Raw genomic sequence first — 19444 nt, forward strand, 5'->3', positions numbered from 1 at the left:
TCCCTTTAATCCCGGGATGCTTCATTCCCCTGGAAGGGAATAGAGTGATTTGGGTATACTTGCGACATGAAGGTATATACAGATTCTGCAAATCTTGTGGGTGTGCAGGACATGCGACTTCTCGCTGCTCCCTTCACGCTGCTGTTGCAAGGAGGAGACTTAATGAGGTGGAAGCCGATGGTATAAGAGTGTTATATGGGCCAGCTGAATACCCATTTTATTCGAACTTTATTCGTGGCTTGCCAGACTCATATAGATGTCGAAATACTGGTTTGGACTTATGTCCTCAAGAAATACAAGAAGAGCCTTCATTGTATAGGAGGGTGCAAGGGGAAAATATGGGTTTTGAAGAATATCACCCGTATGTTGAGTCCCTATCATCTCATGAAAGTGAAGATAGTGAGGGGTTTCAAACTGGCGAGGAGGAGTTTTCGAAGGAGGAATCGGGTTTAGGTGAGGTGGAGGAAGATCCGGTGAGACCAGAACTCGAACTCTCGCCTGGAAGTCGTCTGGGTTTGGGTGGTGACCCTTATGCGGAGTTCACTCATGAGGGGCAATGTAGCCCTAATCTGGGCAACTATAATAGGGGAAATCCTCCTTTGATGTGCGTGGAACAGCAGCTAGATGAGCAGCATGGTGTGTTAGAAAGGAGAACAGGGGGTGCAATTCCAATTAGGCACGTCGCTATTAGAGGGTGAGAGGCACATACAACTACGTCTTTGCCTCCTCCAACTCAGCCTCTCTTCAAGGGCTCGACCTATGAGGTGGGGGAATCTTCGGCAGCCATGCAGAGGAACAGACAGGGAAGGGGGCCAGGGACGATTTTCCATACATTGGGTATCTCGGAATGGGCATCTTCACCTATTGGTTTCGAAAGGGTTAATGATTTGGGGCATGGAAATAGGGCTGGGCATGGTAGAGACTTGATGTCACCAATTGCTGCTATGTCGAATCAGGATTGGGAAAGCTCACCCATTATGGCTTCGAGAAGACTACATGATGAAGAACATCTAGAGGAAAATGAATATGCGTGCATAATGGAAGCAAGCACGATTCTTCCTTTAGGTATTCGACAAGCAAGGAGGGCGGAGATTCAAGAGCTTAACCGAGTTGCAAGGGGTGTTACTTCTCCTTTTCTTCGGCTATCACAGGCGGATTTAGGGGGGCTTCCGAATCTACCTCTCACGGAATTTGACCCCCCTAACAGCCCAATGTCGCATTTGAGCTCATTTAACTTTACAGAATTGTTTAACTACGACGATGAGGCATGCAACAAGAAGCACCTAAGGGAGGCGGTTGGAAATTTGCCGCATTCTTGTGATGGAGATTTGGTGAGATACAGGGAGTCTGATTATGAATGGGTGGAAATGAAAAGAATCAAGAGGTTTCACAGGTGGTCCGAGAAGGGTGGTTTCTCGATTTGGCTCAAGGATAAAAAAGGGAAGTGTAGGTTTGCTTCGAAGGCTATCTCTGATCCCGACATGGCACGGGAACTCGGGGTTAATGTTGATGGGGACCTCCGAATGAGGGGAAAGAACGAGAGACCCCAAGATAACTCTTCTTCTTTGACTGAATCTTACAAGAGGCAGAAAAGTGAGGAAGTTACTTCGGCTCTAAGGGAATGTAAGGGATGACATGGAAATCGATCTTCAATTACCTATTCTTGACTTGATGAGGCTATCATCAGGGGTGGAGGAGGCTGCTCCAAATCAGCCCCCAACAGGGATATGAAGATAGTGGCATGGAATTGTAGGGGTCTCAATGATCCATACTCCCTTACGGTTCCCTACCTAGTATGGATCTATCGATTGAAGTTACCTATGTTTTTGTTCATTTCGGAAACTAAAATGAAGTTTGCTTGTGCGGCGGCTAGATTAAGTACTATTAACACTACTTCCGCTTTTGGTTGGGACTCGGATCGAAGTAGTGGGGGCCTTCTAGTTTTAGGTTGGTCTAATGATGAAATCGAATGCTTGTATTCCTCAAAAAAATTTATCCTCTGTAAAATGATCGATATGAATGGAAGTTTGAAGTATGTACTTTTCTTTTATGGTGAGCCTCAAGTAGAAAATAGGAAAATTATTTGGGAACAACTCCAGTGGTTTTTAGAAGAGTTCAAAATCGTTCTAGTAATAGGAGATTTTAATCAAGTAGAAAGTGGGAGTGAAAAACTAGGGGGATTGACCCAAATAAGAGGAATCGATGCCTTCCTAGATTGGAGGTTTGGTAGCAATGTGACGGAAGTTCCTTTCTCGGGGCCAAGATTCACTTGGAGCAATAAAAGGGAAGGTAATGATCTTATCCTAGAAAGGCTGGATCGTGCCTACATCACAGAGGAATGGTTTGCTCATTCTCCCGATGGAAGGATCTTTCATGAACCAATTGTTTGTTCCGATCACGCAGTCATGACTTACCATGATCAGCCTAGATCTACCTCTTCTAATAGGCCTTATCAAATTGAGAACTGGTGCCTCAACTTTCCGAAAGTCAAAGAAATTGTAAAAAATTCTTGGAAGGAGGATTGTCAGGGTTCGTACATGTTCCAGCTAATTAGAAAGTTGGGTAAGCTTAGGTCAAAACTCCAATACTGGTGCTTGGAAAATAAGAAGGTTTGGGGGATCAACTGGAAAAAGATCACTAAGGATCTTCAAAGCACGGGGATGAATATTAGTTTGATTAAGGAAGGAGAGGGGTATGTCAAGCGTATTCACCTTCTTATACCTGAGGGTCAATTGTGTTTTAGGTTTTGGAAACAAAGAATGAAAGCAAACTGGGTCAAGTTCGGGGACTGCCCAACGCCTACCATGTACAGGAAAGTAAAACAACAACAATCTCAAAAGGAAATCTTGACTTTAAGGAATGGAAATGATACATGGGTTGAGGGGCAAAGGGAGGTTGAAGAGGTAATCTTGACCTCAATCAAGGAGGTCTATAACCCGGTTATGCCTGATAATCATGGGGAAGATATTGACCTTCTGCTTCGACAACTTGATATTCCCCTCATCCGGGATGAGGATTGGCTTTGGCTAGACAGGGATTTTTCTGACAGTGAAATTAAAAAGGCAATGCTCAATCTGCATTGCTCCAAGTCTCCAGGCCCAGACGGGTTTACGGTGGATTTTTTCAAATCCTACTGGCATGAAGTAGGGCAACTGGTGATTGATAGTGTAAAACAATTTCTGAGAACAGGTAACATGCTCAAAGAATGGAACCAGTCACTGCTAGTATTGATTCCAAAGGTTAAGGTTCCAGAGCTTGCGAGTCAGTTTAGACCGATCAGTTTGTGCAACACAGCCTACAAGTGCATCTCTAAATGCTTGGTTAATAGGCTTAAACCAATCCTCCCTAGCCTTATCACAGAAAACCAGCATGCCTTCATCCCAGGAAGGTATATGGAGGATAATATCCTTCTGAGTCATGAACTCATGCACCTTATAAACTCGAGGAGGGGCTCCAATTTCACAGCAATTAAGATTGATATGTCAAAAGCTTATGATAGAGTGGATTGGCTCTTTCTTCTGAAAGTGCTACAAGCATTTGGGTTTTCGAACCACTAGTTAAGGATGATATCAAAGTGTGTCTCAACAGTGAGTTTCAAAGCAGTCATCAACAGGAAAACAACTAAACACTTTGCTCCTAATTGTGGCCTGAGACAAGGGGATCCGCTCTCCCCATACCTATTCATTTTCTGTATGGACATCATGTCAAGGATGTTAACTCTGGCAGAGGATATCAATCTTCTCAAAGGATTGAAAGTATCTCACAGATCTCCCTCGATCTCTCATCTCTTCTTCGCAGATGATGCTATGCTCTTTTTCAAGGCAAATGAAGAGGCATGTTTGTGCATTTCTGACATCCTTAATAGGTCCGGGAAAGCTTCTGGTCAACAGCTAAATCTCCAAAAGTCAGTTATAAAGTTCTCGCTGGGTGTCGACTATGAGAAGAGATTGGCTACGAAACAGATCCTTTCTATGCCTGAAACCGAGAATATGGGAATTCATCTAGGGGCTCCAATTGATATTGTAGGAAAGAAGAGCTCCGCTTTCCAATTTCTGGTTGACAAAGTTTCAGAAACAATCATCTCTTGGGCTTCCTTACACCTTTCCCAACCGACAAAACTAATCCTTATCAACACTGTGCTGGTAATCATGTCTGCTCATATCATGAAGTGTCTGAAACTTCCCTAGAGCATTGCAAACAAGATTGATTCTTTAATCGGTCGTTTTTGGTGGGCTGGTAATGGGAATAAGGGCCTACACTGGGTAAGTAGAAGTGTCATCTAGCTCTCGAAAAGTATGGGAGGTTTGGGAATCAGGGGGTGCTCGAATCTTAATGACGCTCTCCTTTTCAAACAAGCAACAAGGATGCACCTTAATCCACAGCTATTACTAGCAAGAGTACACAAAGGATTTCAACCATGCAGTATATGTCATATCACTAGGCCTTATAAAAGGCAAGGGAATCCTTCAATGGGTAGGGCAAGCCTTCAAAAAATCGCCTAATCCTTTAAGGAGGGATTTGCGTGGAAGGTGGGGAATGGTAATAAGATCAAGGCTATAAGCATGCCTTGGGTGAAAGGGGAAATCCCTCTAGTTAAGGCGGGCCAAACTTTGGGGGGCGCAGTGAATTGGAAAGTGAGTGATTTCATTAACACGGTGTCTAAAACATGGGATGCAGGAAAGATAAGGGAATGTTTTGAATGGAATAGTGCAAAGGCGATTCTGGCAATGGAGCTTCCGCATTCAACCGAGGATGATTTCCTCTATTGGAAATATCACCCTTCGGGTAGGTACACAGTTAAAACTGGGTATTACTACCTCTCAAAGGATTTAGGATTGGAACGCTCTACTTTTTTGGAACGGGACCAGGAATTTGTTAGGTTGGTGTGGAGAATGAACATTCAACCGAAATGGAAAGTGTTTATGTGGAAGCTGTTTCATGATGGTATTGCAGTGAGGGTAATCTGGAGAGACGGGGGATATGGATGAAACTGCTTGTGATCTCTGTGGAGTGGTCTTGGAAGATAGCCAACACCTGTTTAGGCAATGTATTCTGGCAAAGGAAGTTTGGAGAATGGCTCCCTAACTATTTGCCCTGACTATCCTGGGTCCTCTTCATTGAGAAGATGGATTCAGCACTATATCCTGCTCTTTAATAGCGAGGATGGTAAGCATAGTAACCGATGTGCTTTGTTTATTGCAATGTTATGGGGACTATGGAAAACCAGGAACGCAAGATGTTTCAAAGGCACTATGGGGACAAGAAGCCTAGTGATGGAATTCATAAATCTTGCAATGGAGGATCATGAGACATTTAAACAACAAGCAAGTCCAACAAACGAGAAGGAGGCTGCTAGCAAGGATAATCCGATTATTCCTCCGGGTTTCAACTATGTGCAGCTAGGAAAGGAGAAGCATGATTTTGATGATTTTATAGTGGAAGCAGATGGCTCCTGGGACAAGAAGACGATGTGAGCAGGGGTTGGCTGGGCAGTTAAGACTAATTCCCAAGGCCTTGCCCTTGATGAGGGTGGAAAACATGGAGCAGCTGCGTCAGTCACACAATGCGAAGCCTGGGCTTGTCTTGAAGCGATGAATTGGGCCAAAGCTAAAGGAAAGCATGGAATACTTCTTTTATCTGACTCTATTTCCCTTTTAAACAATTTACAGGATAACCAGAGAAAGGAGATATCTATAAAGTGGTTGCTGAAGGAGTTGAGGGAAGTCGGAGCATCTTTTCAAAGATGCACGATTTTGAAGGTTCCTAGAGATCATGTTCAAAGGGCAAATGACATTGCTAGGAACTGTCGGATCGAAATTTCTAATTGGTTGTAGGTGTATTTAGTTTCATTTGCTATTGTCAAAAAAAAAAAAAAAAAAAGTTAAAATGTAATAGCTAAAATGTTATACTTTTATCAAAAAAAGCTCCAATGTCTCTTGAGGTCCCAATCAATTTTTGATGGTTTCAAGGTGTCGCCAACTTTTTTAGACCCGTTATGTGCAACGAAATAGGAGCAGATTGTGAAATCGTGACAAGGTACACCGGCGATGCCCATATGGTGTAAATATTAGTATATGAGTCATAGATTATCATAACCACGCAATGTAGTTCAATGATTAATTCATCATCATTAGTATATTTTGTGGAGAGGTAAGGTTCGTTTTGCTCTTTTCGTGTTTTAATAAGTGTCACATTTTGATTTTTTTCACTATTTATATTAAGGTTTCGACTTGATTAATTTACTAATATATAAAAAACAAATGTTATTGTGTAATACATTGTTGGATTCGTTATAATGTATACTTTTATAATATCAACTATCTTATAATTTTACTAACATATGCGAAGTAATTAAATGAATTAATGGTCAAAGTTGTGTCTCGACATATACACAGTGTTTGGTTAAAATGTAACACTACTTATTAAAACACGAAGAGAATGTGAATAATTTAATCGTCCAAATACTTTATAAACAAATTTAAATTTGTAAATAATATCACAAAATAAAAAGGACAAGTTTGAACAAACCACTGTCGACTTTATGAATAGATGAGGTTCGTAATCTTCATAAAATTCGGGATCCACCTAAATGACAATGTAAAGCAATAATATTAGAAGTTAGATAAATATATAAGACCACATCCCTTATGTGAGAACCCTATTATTTGTGAGGACTCATTATAACCGTTGGATCAATTACATCCAACGACCACAATTAATCCCGGTCAAACAAAACAATTTAATTTGAAAACAAATTCTTGCGTTTTTTCTCTCTCCTCCTCCCTCTTTCAAGCGTTCTTTTCTCTTTCCTCATTCAATTTCTCTGTTTTCTACTCTCTTTCCCTCTGCTATTCTCTCTGATTTTTCATCACTACTTCTTCAATCTTCATCAATTCTTCATCAAAGTGAGTTTATTGTTTATATTTTCGTGTTTTTCAATTCATTTTAGGTCACATTCAGTTACATTCATTGTTGATTTTTGTTTTGATTTTCGTTTGAATTTCGCTGATTTTAGCTCACATTGTTTATTAATTAGTGTCAATTCTGTTTTACTTTGTTTTTTTTTGTTGATTTTAGTTTGATTTTCGTTTTTTTTTGAGTAGTTATTAAGTTGATTTTAGTTTTATTTGAGTTTTTACCTTAATTTTTGTTTGATTTTTTGGCTTAATTTCTTCAATTGTGTTTAATTTTTCTGCTTAATTGTGTCAGTTTCTGTCAATTATTTTAGCTTAATTTTATCAGTTTGTGTTTGATTTTTTCAATTTCTTCATCAATTTTTTGAAATTTTGTGTTCAATTTTGTTATCATACATGTATTCTAAGAAGATGGCATAATTGTTTTAGCAACTCGACCTAAATTTTATTGTTCTTTAATTTGACCACAGAATCTGGAAGTTCCTGACAGACTAAGGTAGCCAAGTGTCCTTGCAAGCTCATTTGTAACTTCTATATCTGTAAGACTTTCTGAACATAGGGTTGTGTTCATATTATGTTCAATAAACTTGGAGGCATAAGGTTGAGGAATTTGGTAGGCTTTGTCATTCGCTCAGGTTTATTCTTGTAATAAATTGTCTTTGCTAAGGGAAACAATGTTGCGACACACTTTTTATGCATAGGATTCAACGTGCCTACTAATTGCAAATGAGTCTTGTGATTATTGTATGAATAGTATTGGTTTGTAATCTATCCTTAAAAATTATAGTTTCACTTGGAATATGAAAGGGCTTTTTTCTCAGGAGTAATGTTTAGTCTAGGACTCTGGGGGGATTGGTCTATTAGTAGTTTTCTATGACAATATTAGTTGGTTAGGATTAGTGTAGAGAGGTGTAATCAGAAAATTATGGGGAGTTATTTTACAAAGCCACATGAAGGTCTAGGATTGTAGCCACTTTTTGTTTAGCAAATCACATCAAATTATGATCATCTTTCATTCTCTTCTTCCTCATTTCTATAATTCAACTTTCAGATACATTAAAGCCTAGAGGTGTGCCCCTAATATGATGTTGTGTCGTTTTCCAGCTATTTCTTTATTTCACTTTAAATAGCACATATTATCATATTGGCTTCACTCTATTCACTTTGAAACGCTTAATTAAATGTAGTAACTTTTATATGAACCTATTTTCCCTGACATGACCCTCATAACAACTTTGTTGAATTTACATTTCCTCACTTTTTAAGGTGTAAAAATGTAAAGGTAAATATCTGATACCTTGATTTACAATGATGGACAGGATATACAAGCTCGAGGTTGGTTGACATCATACTCCACCGTTTTTACTACATCCATGATGATATTGTTTCTGCTCTTGAGATAATGATAAAGCTACAACGTGAAATTTTATTCAAATATTAAACAAGTAACAGGTACTTTTTCGAGTTCAGTAAACTAATTTGTTGTGCTAATATTAAACATGTTTAAGCATGATTCCAGCAGCCACAGATGATTTTTGTAACTTTTAAAACACTTGTTAGATGAAGCTGTTAATATTTGTTAAGATTAGTAGTATATATCATTTTCCAATTAGCAGCCTTTCTGTTTAGAGACGTGACATGTGTAAAGAGGCATTAAAGAAATCTCCTCCTGGGAAAGCTTTGGGGAACCTCATCCCTTTCTAACTCTCTCTACTATTTTCGCCAATGATGTATGAACTTTGATGAATGGTGTTCATTTTATTTTAATTTACTCATTTTAATTTGCTCATTTTATTTTGACATGAATGGCCTATGATGATTCCTAAGGGTTTCATATGAAATGGCATTGGTGTGTCTTGAGTTGCTATAAAATTTTATTTTGATGTTTTGAGGAGCTGAGAAATTTGAATTATGTGGATTTTATATTGTCGAAGGAATTTAATATGTTCTGATTATTAACAAAGGTTTGTTTTATCAAATGAGCAAATAATTTTTTGCTCATTTATCAAATGAGCATAAAATTTTTGCTCATTTATCAAATGAGAAACAATTATTTGCTCATTTAAATGAGCATTAAATAATTTTTTGTTCATTTGTCAAATGAGCAAATAATTTTTTGCTCATTTATCAAATGAACAAAAATTAAAAATGTGCAAATAATTTTTTCTCATTTATCAAATGAGCAAACTATTTAATGCTCATTTGTCAAATTAGTGCTCATTTGTGAGTGTGTTTGAATGTTTTAATACGTTAGCCTACTAGCTCAAGGGTAGAGCATTGTGCAAATGCACAAAAGATGTGGGTTCGAATCCCACGTAGGTTCATTTATGTAATGTGGAGACACAAGTTTGTAGAGTGAGCAAAAAAATGAGCAAACTACACTCAATTGGTCTAGAAACTTAGAAACCTAAAAGGGGTATATTTGGGGATATTAGAGAAAAATAATGGGTGGTTTTGAGAATTTGAGGAAAGTTTTTAATTGATATGCCATGTTTAAACATTATAATTTCAGTTGCATATCCCCTGTTACAAGATTGGAGTTCCTACTTATATTCCTCCAAGATTATCAAAATGGGGTTGCTCCAAGATTTGAGGCTCATGTAAGGGAATTAGTAGATTGAAACTGTAATAGAAGCTACTTCAGAGCTCAGGATTGCAAACCAATAGGGTTCTTTAGCATTTGAGAAACCTACAAGCAGCTTATAATGCCAGGCAGGCAGATTGTATACCTGAAATACTGCAAATGTCGTCTGTGATAACTTCTATTTATGAATTAGCTGAGGGATACTACATATTAATTTAGTTCTTCTGAGTGGTTTAATCTTCTGTGGATATATAAAGAAAAAGTATTGAAAAAAGCATAGTTGAACAGAAAAGGAGAAATGATCAAGTTTTTTTTGAAGTTTTTTTTTTTATATATAGTTATTTATAAATACAGCCTATGTAGGATTCGAACCTACGTTATCTATGCATTTGCATAGTGCTCTACCATTTGAGCTAATAGGTTTTTGATATAAATCAACACCCTCTCATAGAAGCAGAGGAAAACAATCACATGTAGAAAGTGAAATGCCTCCATTATTACTACAAAAGCCACTATAGCTCACAAATTACCCAACACATGCTCACCCAACACAACTACTACTAGGAAGTATTATCAATTAAATTAGTAACAAGTGAATATGCACCCCATTAAACACACTTACACACACACTCTCAATAATTAGAACTGAAATCAGATTCTTAAATAAGAATGTACACGGCCAGGAGCAAACACACACACTTACACATACACTCTTACAATCACACACACAGACACACACACAATAATTTCATAATCTAAAATTAGAACGGAAATCAGTTATTGAAATCAGAACTACAAGCCGAAAGATGATGGGGCAGGGGGATAGGTTTGTGGAGGAAAGTGGAAGAAAGGAGTTTGGTTGGTGTGCAGGAAACATACCAAGAAGAAGGGGGTGGGGCTTGTGCATAGGCAAGCAGACCAAGGAACTCAATGCTCATTTGTGAAATAAGCAAACAATTCTTTGATCTTTTGTTAAATGAGCAAATAATTGAATGTTCATTTGTCCAATGAGCAAATAACTCAATGCTCATTTGTCCAATGAGCAAATAACTCAATGCTCATTTGTGAAATTAGCAACGAAGTATTTGCTCATTTGGAAAATGAGCAACTAATTATTTGCTCATTTGACAAATGAGCAACTAATTATTTGCTCATTTGACAAATGAGAAACTAACTTATTATCGTTGCTCATCACATATTATCAAAACAAGCAGCTAAAGAAACTTATACATCACATATTATCAAACCAACTTAATTCTATTTTTAGCACTAATTATACATGGCAAACATCTAATTCTACCAACTACATTCTCCTTAAGCCGAGTAATCATTTGATTAGCATTAATAGTCCCTTGTTCAATTCCATGTGATAGCATTCCTCAAACAACAAATAATTACCAAGCATTTTCTAACAAGCATTTCATCAAACACCTTGTATGCACTATCAGGATATTCAAAACAAACTCATTGATAATTACCAATTGTTCAGTTAGTTGATCAATCTCTACCCTGGCAATGAAATCACCCTTAGGCCCAACCAAGTCTTCGACACCATAGTTCTTCCTCCTGCGGACCTACAAGTCCAGCTCGTCTGCAACCTCCTCGATGGTGTCAAGGATCTTGTCTACCGTCAAAATTGAAAATCTTATTGAAAATTCTAATGAAAATCCTAAATTGAGAACACTCAAAGTAAAAAAAATCGAGCAAAAATTAGAATGTCAAACTCGAATAACCAAAATTAAGAACATTCATATTAAAAAATTTCCAGAATACTAAAATCGAATTAAAAAATGTGAAACCCAAATTTTTGTAATCAAAATCGCACAATCTTGATTTAAATTCAAATTAAATCATAGACAACAACGAAAATCAAAATCAAATTAATAGTAAAATCGAATCTTAATAATTAATGCAATTCGAAATTTTCAGAGCAGTAAAATCGAAATTGAAAAGTTGAACAAACCTTGATAATTATCGAGCCTTCATATTCTTTAATCGAAGTTATTCGCACTTGTGAAGAAGAAGATGAAATCAAAATTGTCAAGCCTTCAAATGGATTAATCAGTCGCCATTGATGAAGCTTCTTGGTGGAGAGAAGTCACTTAACTGGATAGAGAGAGAAGACAGTTAAGTGGTTTGTAGGAGGTTTATGTGCTTAATCACAGCCGTTCGATTTAATACAATTTAATGGCTGAGATTTGTTCTCACATATGGGATGAGTTCTCACATAGAAGGTGGTTCTCACCGGATCCCGACCCTATATATATATATATATATATCCTTTTCCATGGAAACCAAAAATTATGAAATAAAACCATCAAAAAATTTTGCATGGATTGGATATACAATAAATTTAATGTACATCCATTTATTGTATACTAAAAGTTATCCATATTATTACAAAAGTTACCTTTAGTCCCATATATATAAGTTACCCTTATTACACAGTTAAATTTATTCTCAAAAAATTAGCCTTAATCCATCAAAAGTTACTCATATTACCCAATTACTTTTATTCTCATATAATTAGGCCTTGTTCACTTCACCTTAAAAAAATAATATTCAGTAAAATTAATTTATGTTCAGTAAAAAATAAGTTCAGTTCAACAAAAATAGTTTCAGTTTAGTAAATAATAATTTTAGTTCAGTAGTTCAGCAAAATTAATTTCAGTTCAGCAAAACTAACTTTTCAGTTCAATAAATATAATTTAGTTCAACAAAAATAATTTCAGTTCTAAAAATAATTTCAGCTCAGCAAAAATTAGGTGAAATGAACAGGGTTTTGCTTTTAAACTATCAAACTTTACCCATAGTGTCTTAAAAGTGATCCATATTTCTTTCCTTTTTCCTTTCCGTCACACAGTAAATTATTATACACCTGGTTTTTCAGAATATATGTATAAAACCATGCACACAACATTAGAGCATCAATAATAATAATATCATTTACTACTATCAAATGTTATCTATTAAATGTTTTTTTTTTCTTTTCATATGAAGTAATAAGGTAAAATGTCACCACTTACAATCCATCCAGCTTGTATTTGATTAAAAGCATTTCCGTATCCGCTTTCTATCAACAAAGATAGAACCATAATGATTTTGTTCAACTAGTGGTGGCTTAAACACACTTATCTTCGTATACACCAAATAAAATGAACCTTGAATCACTACTTCTGAAAACTAAGACAAACTTGGAGCAAAAAATTAATATAAAATGATGAGATAAAAAACTAAGGCTCTATTCACTTCACTTTATTTTTGTTGAACTTAAATTATTATATTGAAATGAGATTAATTTTATTATAGTTGAAATTATTTTTCCAAACTGAAAATACTTTACATTTCTTTTTTAAAGTTACTAATTTTTACTGAAATGAAATTACTTTTACTAAATTAAAATTATATTAACTAAACAAATATTTTTTTTTTCCTGAACTAAAATTATTTTTGCTGAAAGGTGGTAATTGAAAGGTGAGGTGAATAGGGCTTAATATATACTCCCTCTGTATTTTATCATTTGCTCCATATCTTCATGAGCGGAGTTTTAGGATAAATAGTAGAATGTAATAAATTATGAAGTGAGGTTGGGGGAAGGATAAAATATGATAGTTGGAAGAAGAGAGAATCTAAAATTATTGAAGTATGATAGTTTAATAAATTTGAGGATCCATTAGAAGAGAATAAATTAGTAAAATATTGTGAAAGGTTTTCAAAAAAAGAAATGGAGCAAGTTATAAAATACGATCATAAACAAAAAAAAAGTGGAGCAAGTAATAAATTACAGAGGGAGTACATAGCTCTACAAAAAAAATTTGTCTTACATACATATATGACATTACTATTAATTTATATAATTACTCCCTCTGTCCCAGTTTAGTTGCAACATTTTGACTGGACACATCTGCCGAACCACATGTTTGATCGTCGATATCTTTTATTATATATTTATAGAAGCTATATATAAAAAGTTTATATTAAGAAACTATACATTAAAATAGACTCAACAACATCTTACATGATTACATTGGCTTTCATATAATAGCTAAAAAAGATGGTCAAAGTGAAATGTGGGAATAATGTAAAAAGTCAAAACGTTGCAAGTAATTTGGGACAGAGGGAGTATGTATTATTAGATCTTAAAACAAGGTCTTGTAATTTCTATACCTAATTAAAATTGGAAAAATTGTCAAGAATAAAATGACCTTTCAGCGGTCTTCCAAAGATAAAACAACTTTCTGATTATTTTAAAATAAAACGACTTTTGACATACATCTACCCAAAATAGAACAAAAAACCGATAACCCGTTAAAAACTTAAAACTGAACACATGTCTCTTAATTCTTTGTAATTGATTGGAATTTTTTATTTTTATTTTACATTTTTCTTTTTATAAAAAAATTGATTTTGAATTAAAAAAAAACACCCTCACTCTCCTCCTCTCCCTTCTCTGTCCTTGTGAGCCACCTGAACGGCCTCCCTACCACCACCTTACCACAAAAGTACCTTCCCTCCCTTCCGAAACCCACCTGCAGCCCCTCAACCACCCCACTCCCCTTGAAACAACCCCGAAACCACCCTAAAACCACTGCAAACACACACGTAACCCCGGAATTCACCCCTTAACCAACTCACTCTTTGAAATAACCCCGAAACCACCCTCAAACCTACCCGCAACAATCGATACCACCCCTAAACCAACTAGCAACCCCCTAACTACCCCTCAGCAGGATCGTGAGTCGTTATTATTCAAATTCTTCCGCAATAAAATTCAACCGAAACTGAATTTTATGAACAAATTAGAGTCAAATCTTGTTGGATCAGTGATAGTGAGGACGAAAATGTAGTAGCATTGAAAGTAATAGGAAAAGTAGAATTATTGGATTTTCTTTACAAAAAAAAAAAAAAAAAAAAAAAAAAAAAGAGTAGAATGACTGGAGATTGGAAATTGGATGTGGGTGAATGAGGGTGGTGGTGGTGGGAGGAAGTACTAATGTAGGTTTGACATGCATTTGCAAATGCATGACAAATACTAAAATATTGAAAAGCATATGGGGTGAGAAAAAGGAGGAGAGAGATGGGTAATTGGAACCACTTTTAAATGTACCACTAAAAACTTATATAATACCATTGACTATGTAGTGATACTATTTCTACACGTAATTAGTACCACTGAATGAATATATAGTATCACTACTTACATACATAGTACCAATTAATGTTCAATGGTTCTATTTGATTATTTAGTGATACTATTGATCACCTAATGAAACTACTAAATTTAGAATATACATTTTCGTGAAATGACCCTCATGCCCCTCGTTGTGCATTTACTCATACCTAAGTAACCTCCCTTTGGAAGGCCTCATGGTGTTGGTGATTGGGTGGGCGGTGGTTGGTGAAGGGGTGATGATTGAGTGAAAGTGGCTTTTTTAAAAAAAAAAAAAAATTAAAATCATTTTTGTTAATAAAAAAGTAAAAATAAAAAAACAACAAAATACATTACGACATGTGTCACAATAACCTGTTCAACAGGTTACCAACCCGTTACGTTCTATTTGAGCAAATGTATGTCAAAAGTCGTTTTTTTTTAAATAATCAAAAGGTCGTGTTATTTGGAAGACCGCTGAAAGGACATTTTATTCTTGACAATTTTTCCATTTAAATTAGGTGATTATATCTTGTTATTATCATCCTTACTAATCTCCTGTGAACTAGTTGTACATATGTTCTTGCTACATTACTCCCTAGATTAAGGTTGACTTGTACTCTTTAGCTTTGTGTTTACCATATATATATTTTGAATCATTGTGTTTACTATATATACATGTAACATAATGGTGGGAATTATTGATAATACAAAACATTCTCAAAAAGGACAATATATCATTAAGAGACATATATAAAAAGAAAATCACCTCTTGCCAACCCCGTGCCACTAATTTTGATGCATTGTATTTGGTGATGTATAGTTTGTCTCTTTATATGTATGTGCTCTTTGAATCCTCGGATGTGTTGTTATTGGTGATGTATGGTTCCGTTGTTTTGATATCTCGTGATAATTCATGTGTCTGAACAAAACCATTATTAAACACAAACACATGAATATATATAATGAAAAGGAATAGAATGAATATTGTAGCACGAAAAAACATTAACAAATTGTCACGATATACATTTTTTACATGTACATCAAAAGTTCACAACTTTAGTGAAATGTAATCTAAAATCATCTAAGCTTTTTTGGTTATAACATAACATTTTGTAGTCTAATACTCGAATTATCTCATTATTTCTCATTTTTCTCAATAAGGAACACGTAAAGATATACACTAAAACTTACTGTTGTGGTTGGTTCCAATTTTGCAATAACAGATTTTTGACTTGAGTTCTCCTGCTTGGTGTACCTCTATTTCCACAACAACTTGCAATACTAAATAAAAACACAATAAAAAAAATTAATACGACCGCCATTGCAAAGAATTATACAGCAAGAGCAGGGATAGGGTGGGTGGTTAAGCCTAATGAGCATTGTCATATACTGGAGAAGGGAGGTAATCAGGGAGCAGCAGTGTCCGCTTTTCAATGTGAAGCTTGGGCTTGTCTGGAGGCCTTGAAGTGGGCGCGAGATAAGGGTAAGCATGGGATCCTTATTCTTTCTGACTCGAGCCTCTTAGTTAATAATCTAAAGGAAAAGACGGGTAACGAAATCACGACAACTTGGATTCTAAAAGGGATTAGGGAAGTGGGGGAAATCTTCCAGCGATGCACTATCTTAAAGGTTCCCAAAGAGCATGTTCCCAGCGATGCTAGACAATACCGGACTAACCTATCTTTCCTGTAGATCTCGTTTTTGCTGTGTTTTTGCTATTGTAAAAAAAAAATGCAAAAAATTATAAAGCAAAATAGTATATTATGTGCTTCTCAGGTTCTTATGCTATACATACAAGTATAATATATTGGATTATATATAGTATAATTGTAGGGAATTTTCCAAACTCAACCTTTTGAGCCCCCACTGTGATCATGCTTTTAGGCATGGTGCCGTCCAAAGAAGCTAGAGATAGAAGAGTCGCCAAACAAGTTTTAGGAACTTGTAAACCGTTCACATGTGCGAAGGTTACACCCCATTCACGATCTCGGAGATCACTAACTCCATAGTGGTCCGGAACCATGACTGGATATTCGGGGATGATGGTACGAATCCAACCTAAAAGAGATTGAATCCACTCTAAATCGGCCTCTACTAATTCTTATTATATTCATGTGCGCTTTTCGATCAACATACATACGTCAAGTTATCCCTAAACTTGTTTAATTTATGTTGGTCCTGTTTAATTTATGTTGGTTAATTATTAATGCACAATCAAATCTATTATTGGTGATCATTTGAATTAAAATCACATTAACCTAAAATCAAATTATTAATTATCTTATTAGGCGTGATTTCAAGTACATATTCCCTTTAAACCTGCAAGAAGGGGCGTGATCAAGCAATAACAATCAATCATGAATAATCAAGCAACATATGACTAATTGACACAACAATCATCATCATCAAAATATCGTTAATAGTAAGATCCTAGGCATGATACTAAACGGATTAATAACAAACCCTAGCATGTCACTAATAAAAACCATAATCAAAGCATTAACATAAACATGATACTAGAAATCATAAAAAGCATCCTAAACATGATACTAGGAATTAAAAAAACATTCTCAACATGATTTCTAAAATATAAAAATATTCTAAACATGATTCCTACACCGAAATCAAAGGAACGATAACAAGGGTAATTGAATTACTCGCTTCGATGCCTCAACCTTCTTGCTATTAAAACAATAAACACGTTAGTAACTTCAAAAAAGATTAAATCAACAAAGTAAATAAATCAAATATGAATTGAAATATAGATTTGGGACCAAACCCTCAAAACTATCAATCTTTCTTGTCGAGGTCGAAGGCAACGTCGAGGAGGGCAAGGAGTATTCGAATCTCGTGAAGGAAGTATGGTGTAATACCCCGAATTTTTGAAACATATTTTCTAATTAATTAATTAGTATTTTCTTAAAAGGGTGTTTTAGTAATTTATTTTACTATTTGAATTTTGGAGCCAAAACGATATTTGAATTTTGGCGCCAACAACATTAATTCAAAACTCAATTATTATTTTGGATTTTGGATAAGATTTATTATCCATTTATTTCATTTTAAAAACCGGATTATATATATTTATGATATTTTAATCAAGCAAAATTATATTTTCTTATTTAATTTAAAAGGGTCGATTTCCCTAATTAATTAGCTAGGATTTTCGGATTTTCTTAGTTAAATTAGTTAGTGAATAATTGGTATTTTTCTAATTAATTATTTTATACAAAATATATTATTTACACAATCATTTTTATTCCTTAAAAACTAGCAAAATAATTGCCTAAATATTTAAAGGGAGGTCCGAAAATATGAGCTTAGGAAATCTTAAATTTTCAGCCACCATATTGTATTTTGAGCAAAATTATTTTGGTAATTTTTGTATTTTAATTATCATCCTCAATTCTATTATTTTGCTTAATTCTTATTTTCTATCTCCTAAATATTTGATCATCTTATTTATTTACCATAAAACATTCTTGATTATTACCCAATAAAAGCCATTTACCATTTAATATTTCATGAATACATACTTACCTGAATTCTTTATTTCTTAATCACCATAAACTAAACCTTCCTTAATTCTTAAACTCTCTTTTCCAAATAATTCCTTAAATTACATTTACCATAATTTTTCCTACAAGATCTTACCTTAATTCTTTCATTCATGAGCCTATAAATACTCCCTCGTACCTCTCATATTCTTCAAACCAAAACCCAATTCTCTTCTTCTCTCTTATTCTTCTTTTCTCCAAACCTTTTCATACTTTTCTTTCTACTCTTTTCATACATAATCAGCTCGTATATCTTTAGAGCCAATTTTCAGATATTTCTGCTTAGTTTTGAGGTTTTGCTATTTCATGGAAAATTGTTCCTCTTGAAAACTCCTTGAGGTTTGGTTCAAGAATCACCCAATTCGGAGTTATATTGATGGAGTTATAGCCTCTACAAGTTCTGTCTTTTCTTTCCAACGCAAATTCAATTCTCTTTAATCCTATTCCTTTATTTTCTTCATGGTTAGTTTTCTAAAATATAAGTACTTATTTCAAAGCTATAATTTTATATTAATGTATTATTTTTAAATGAGTTTCATAATCCATGTACATTAGTTTGGGTTTATGTCTAAATATATTGTGATAACCTTATGGTTATGTTAATTGCAAGGTGTATACGTGATTGGACTTTGAAAGTGCGAAGTGTTGATTGATATTCGGAACCAAGGTACGTTTAGGTGGCTAGATATTTTCGAAAGTGATTGGTTTGAATAGCATGTTTTATATGATTTTATTGGTGATTGAATTAAATTGATTTGAACTATGATTTATGAAATAAAGTATGGTTGGAGGAATTGATTTTAATATTTGTTTTGATAAATGTATTTTTGAAGGTTTGATTTTAATATCATGTTTTGAATGGTTTGAAACTATTTACTCCGTATTATGTTTAAAGGAATTTGGTTTTTAAAAGTATGTTGGATGGATTTAAAGAGTTTTTATTTATTTTTTTTTTTTTTTTTTTGAGGTTTGATTTTAAAAGCTTGTTAAATTAAATACAAAAGGAGTTTTTGAGTTATTCTATTATAAAGTTTGATTTATTCAAAAGAGGAATTTAAAGAGGATTTATTGAATTTTTATTATTAAAGCTTTACAAGCATGTTAGTAATCCCACTATACTGATTTAGTTGATAAGACTTTGGACTTTGTATGACCGAGTCTTTACTCAAGAATAGCCTTGAATTAGTAGGAGACTAGCTTGGGAGGTGTGCACACTTGGGTGAGGAATTGGTTTTCA

At 34.8% G+C, this 19444-nt stretch overlaps 1 protein-coding gene across 1 annotated transcript; it reads left to right on the forward strand.

Moving 5' to 3' along the window:
• The first annotated feature begins 1727 nt into the window (after positions 1–1727).
• Positions 1728–3557, forward strand: LOC110735811. The gene has a single exon (XM_021915997.1). It carries the CDS (start codon positions 1728–1730, stop codon positions 3555–3557), a length of 1830 nt encoding a protein of 609 aa, XP_021771689.1.
• Positions 3558–19444: the final 15887 nt, after the last annotated feature.

Source organism: Chenopodium quinoa, unplaced genomic scaffold (assembly GCF_001683475.1).
Source record: "Chenopodium quinoa cultivar QQ74 unplaced genomic scaffold, ASM168347v1, whole genome shotgun sequence".
Taxonomy (NCBI): domain Eukaryota; kingdom Viridiplantae; phylum Streptophyta; class Magnoliopsida; order Caryophyllales; family Amaranthaceae; genus Chenopodium; species Chenopodium quinoa.

Coding starts and splice junctions, on each gene's coding strand:
- LOC110735811 (XM_021915997.1), top strand. CDS start 1,728: ATGAAGATAGTGGCATGGAATTGTAGGGGTCTCAATGATCCATACTCC.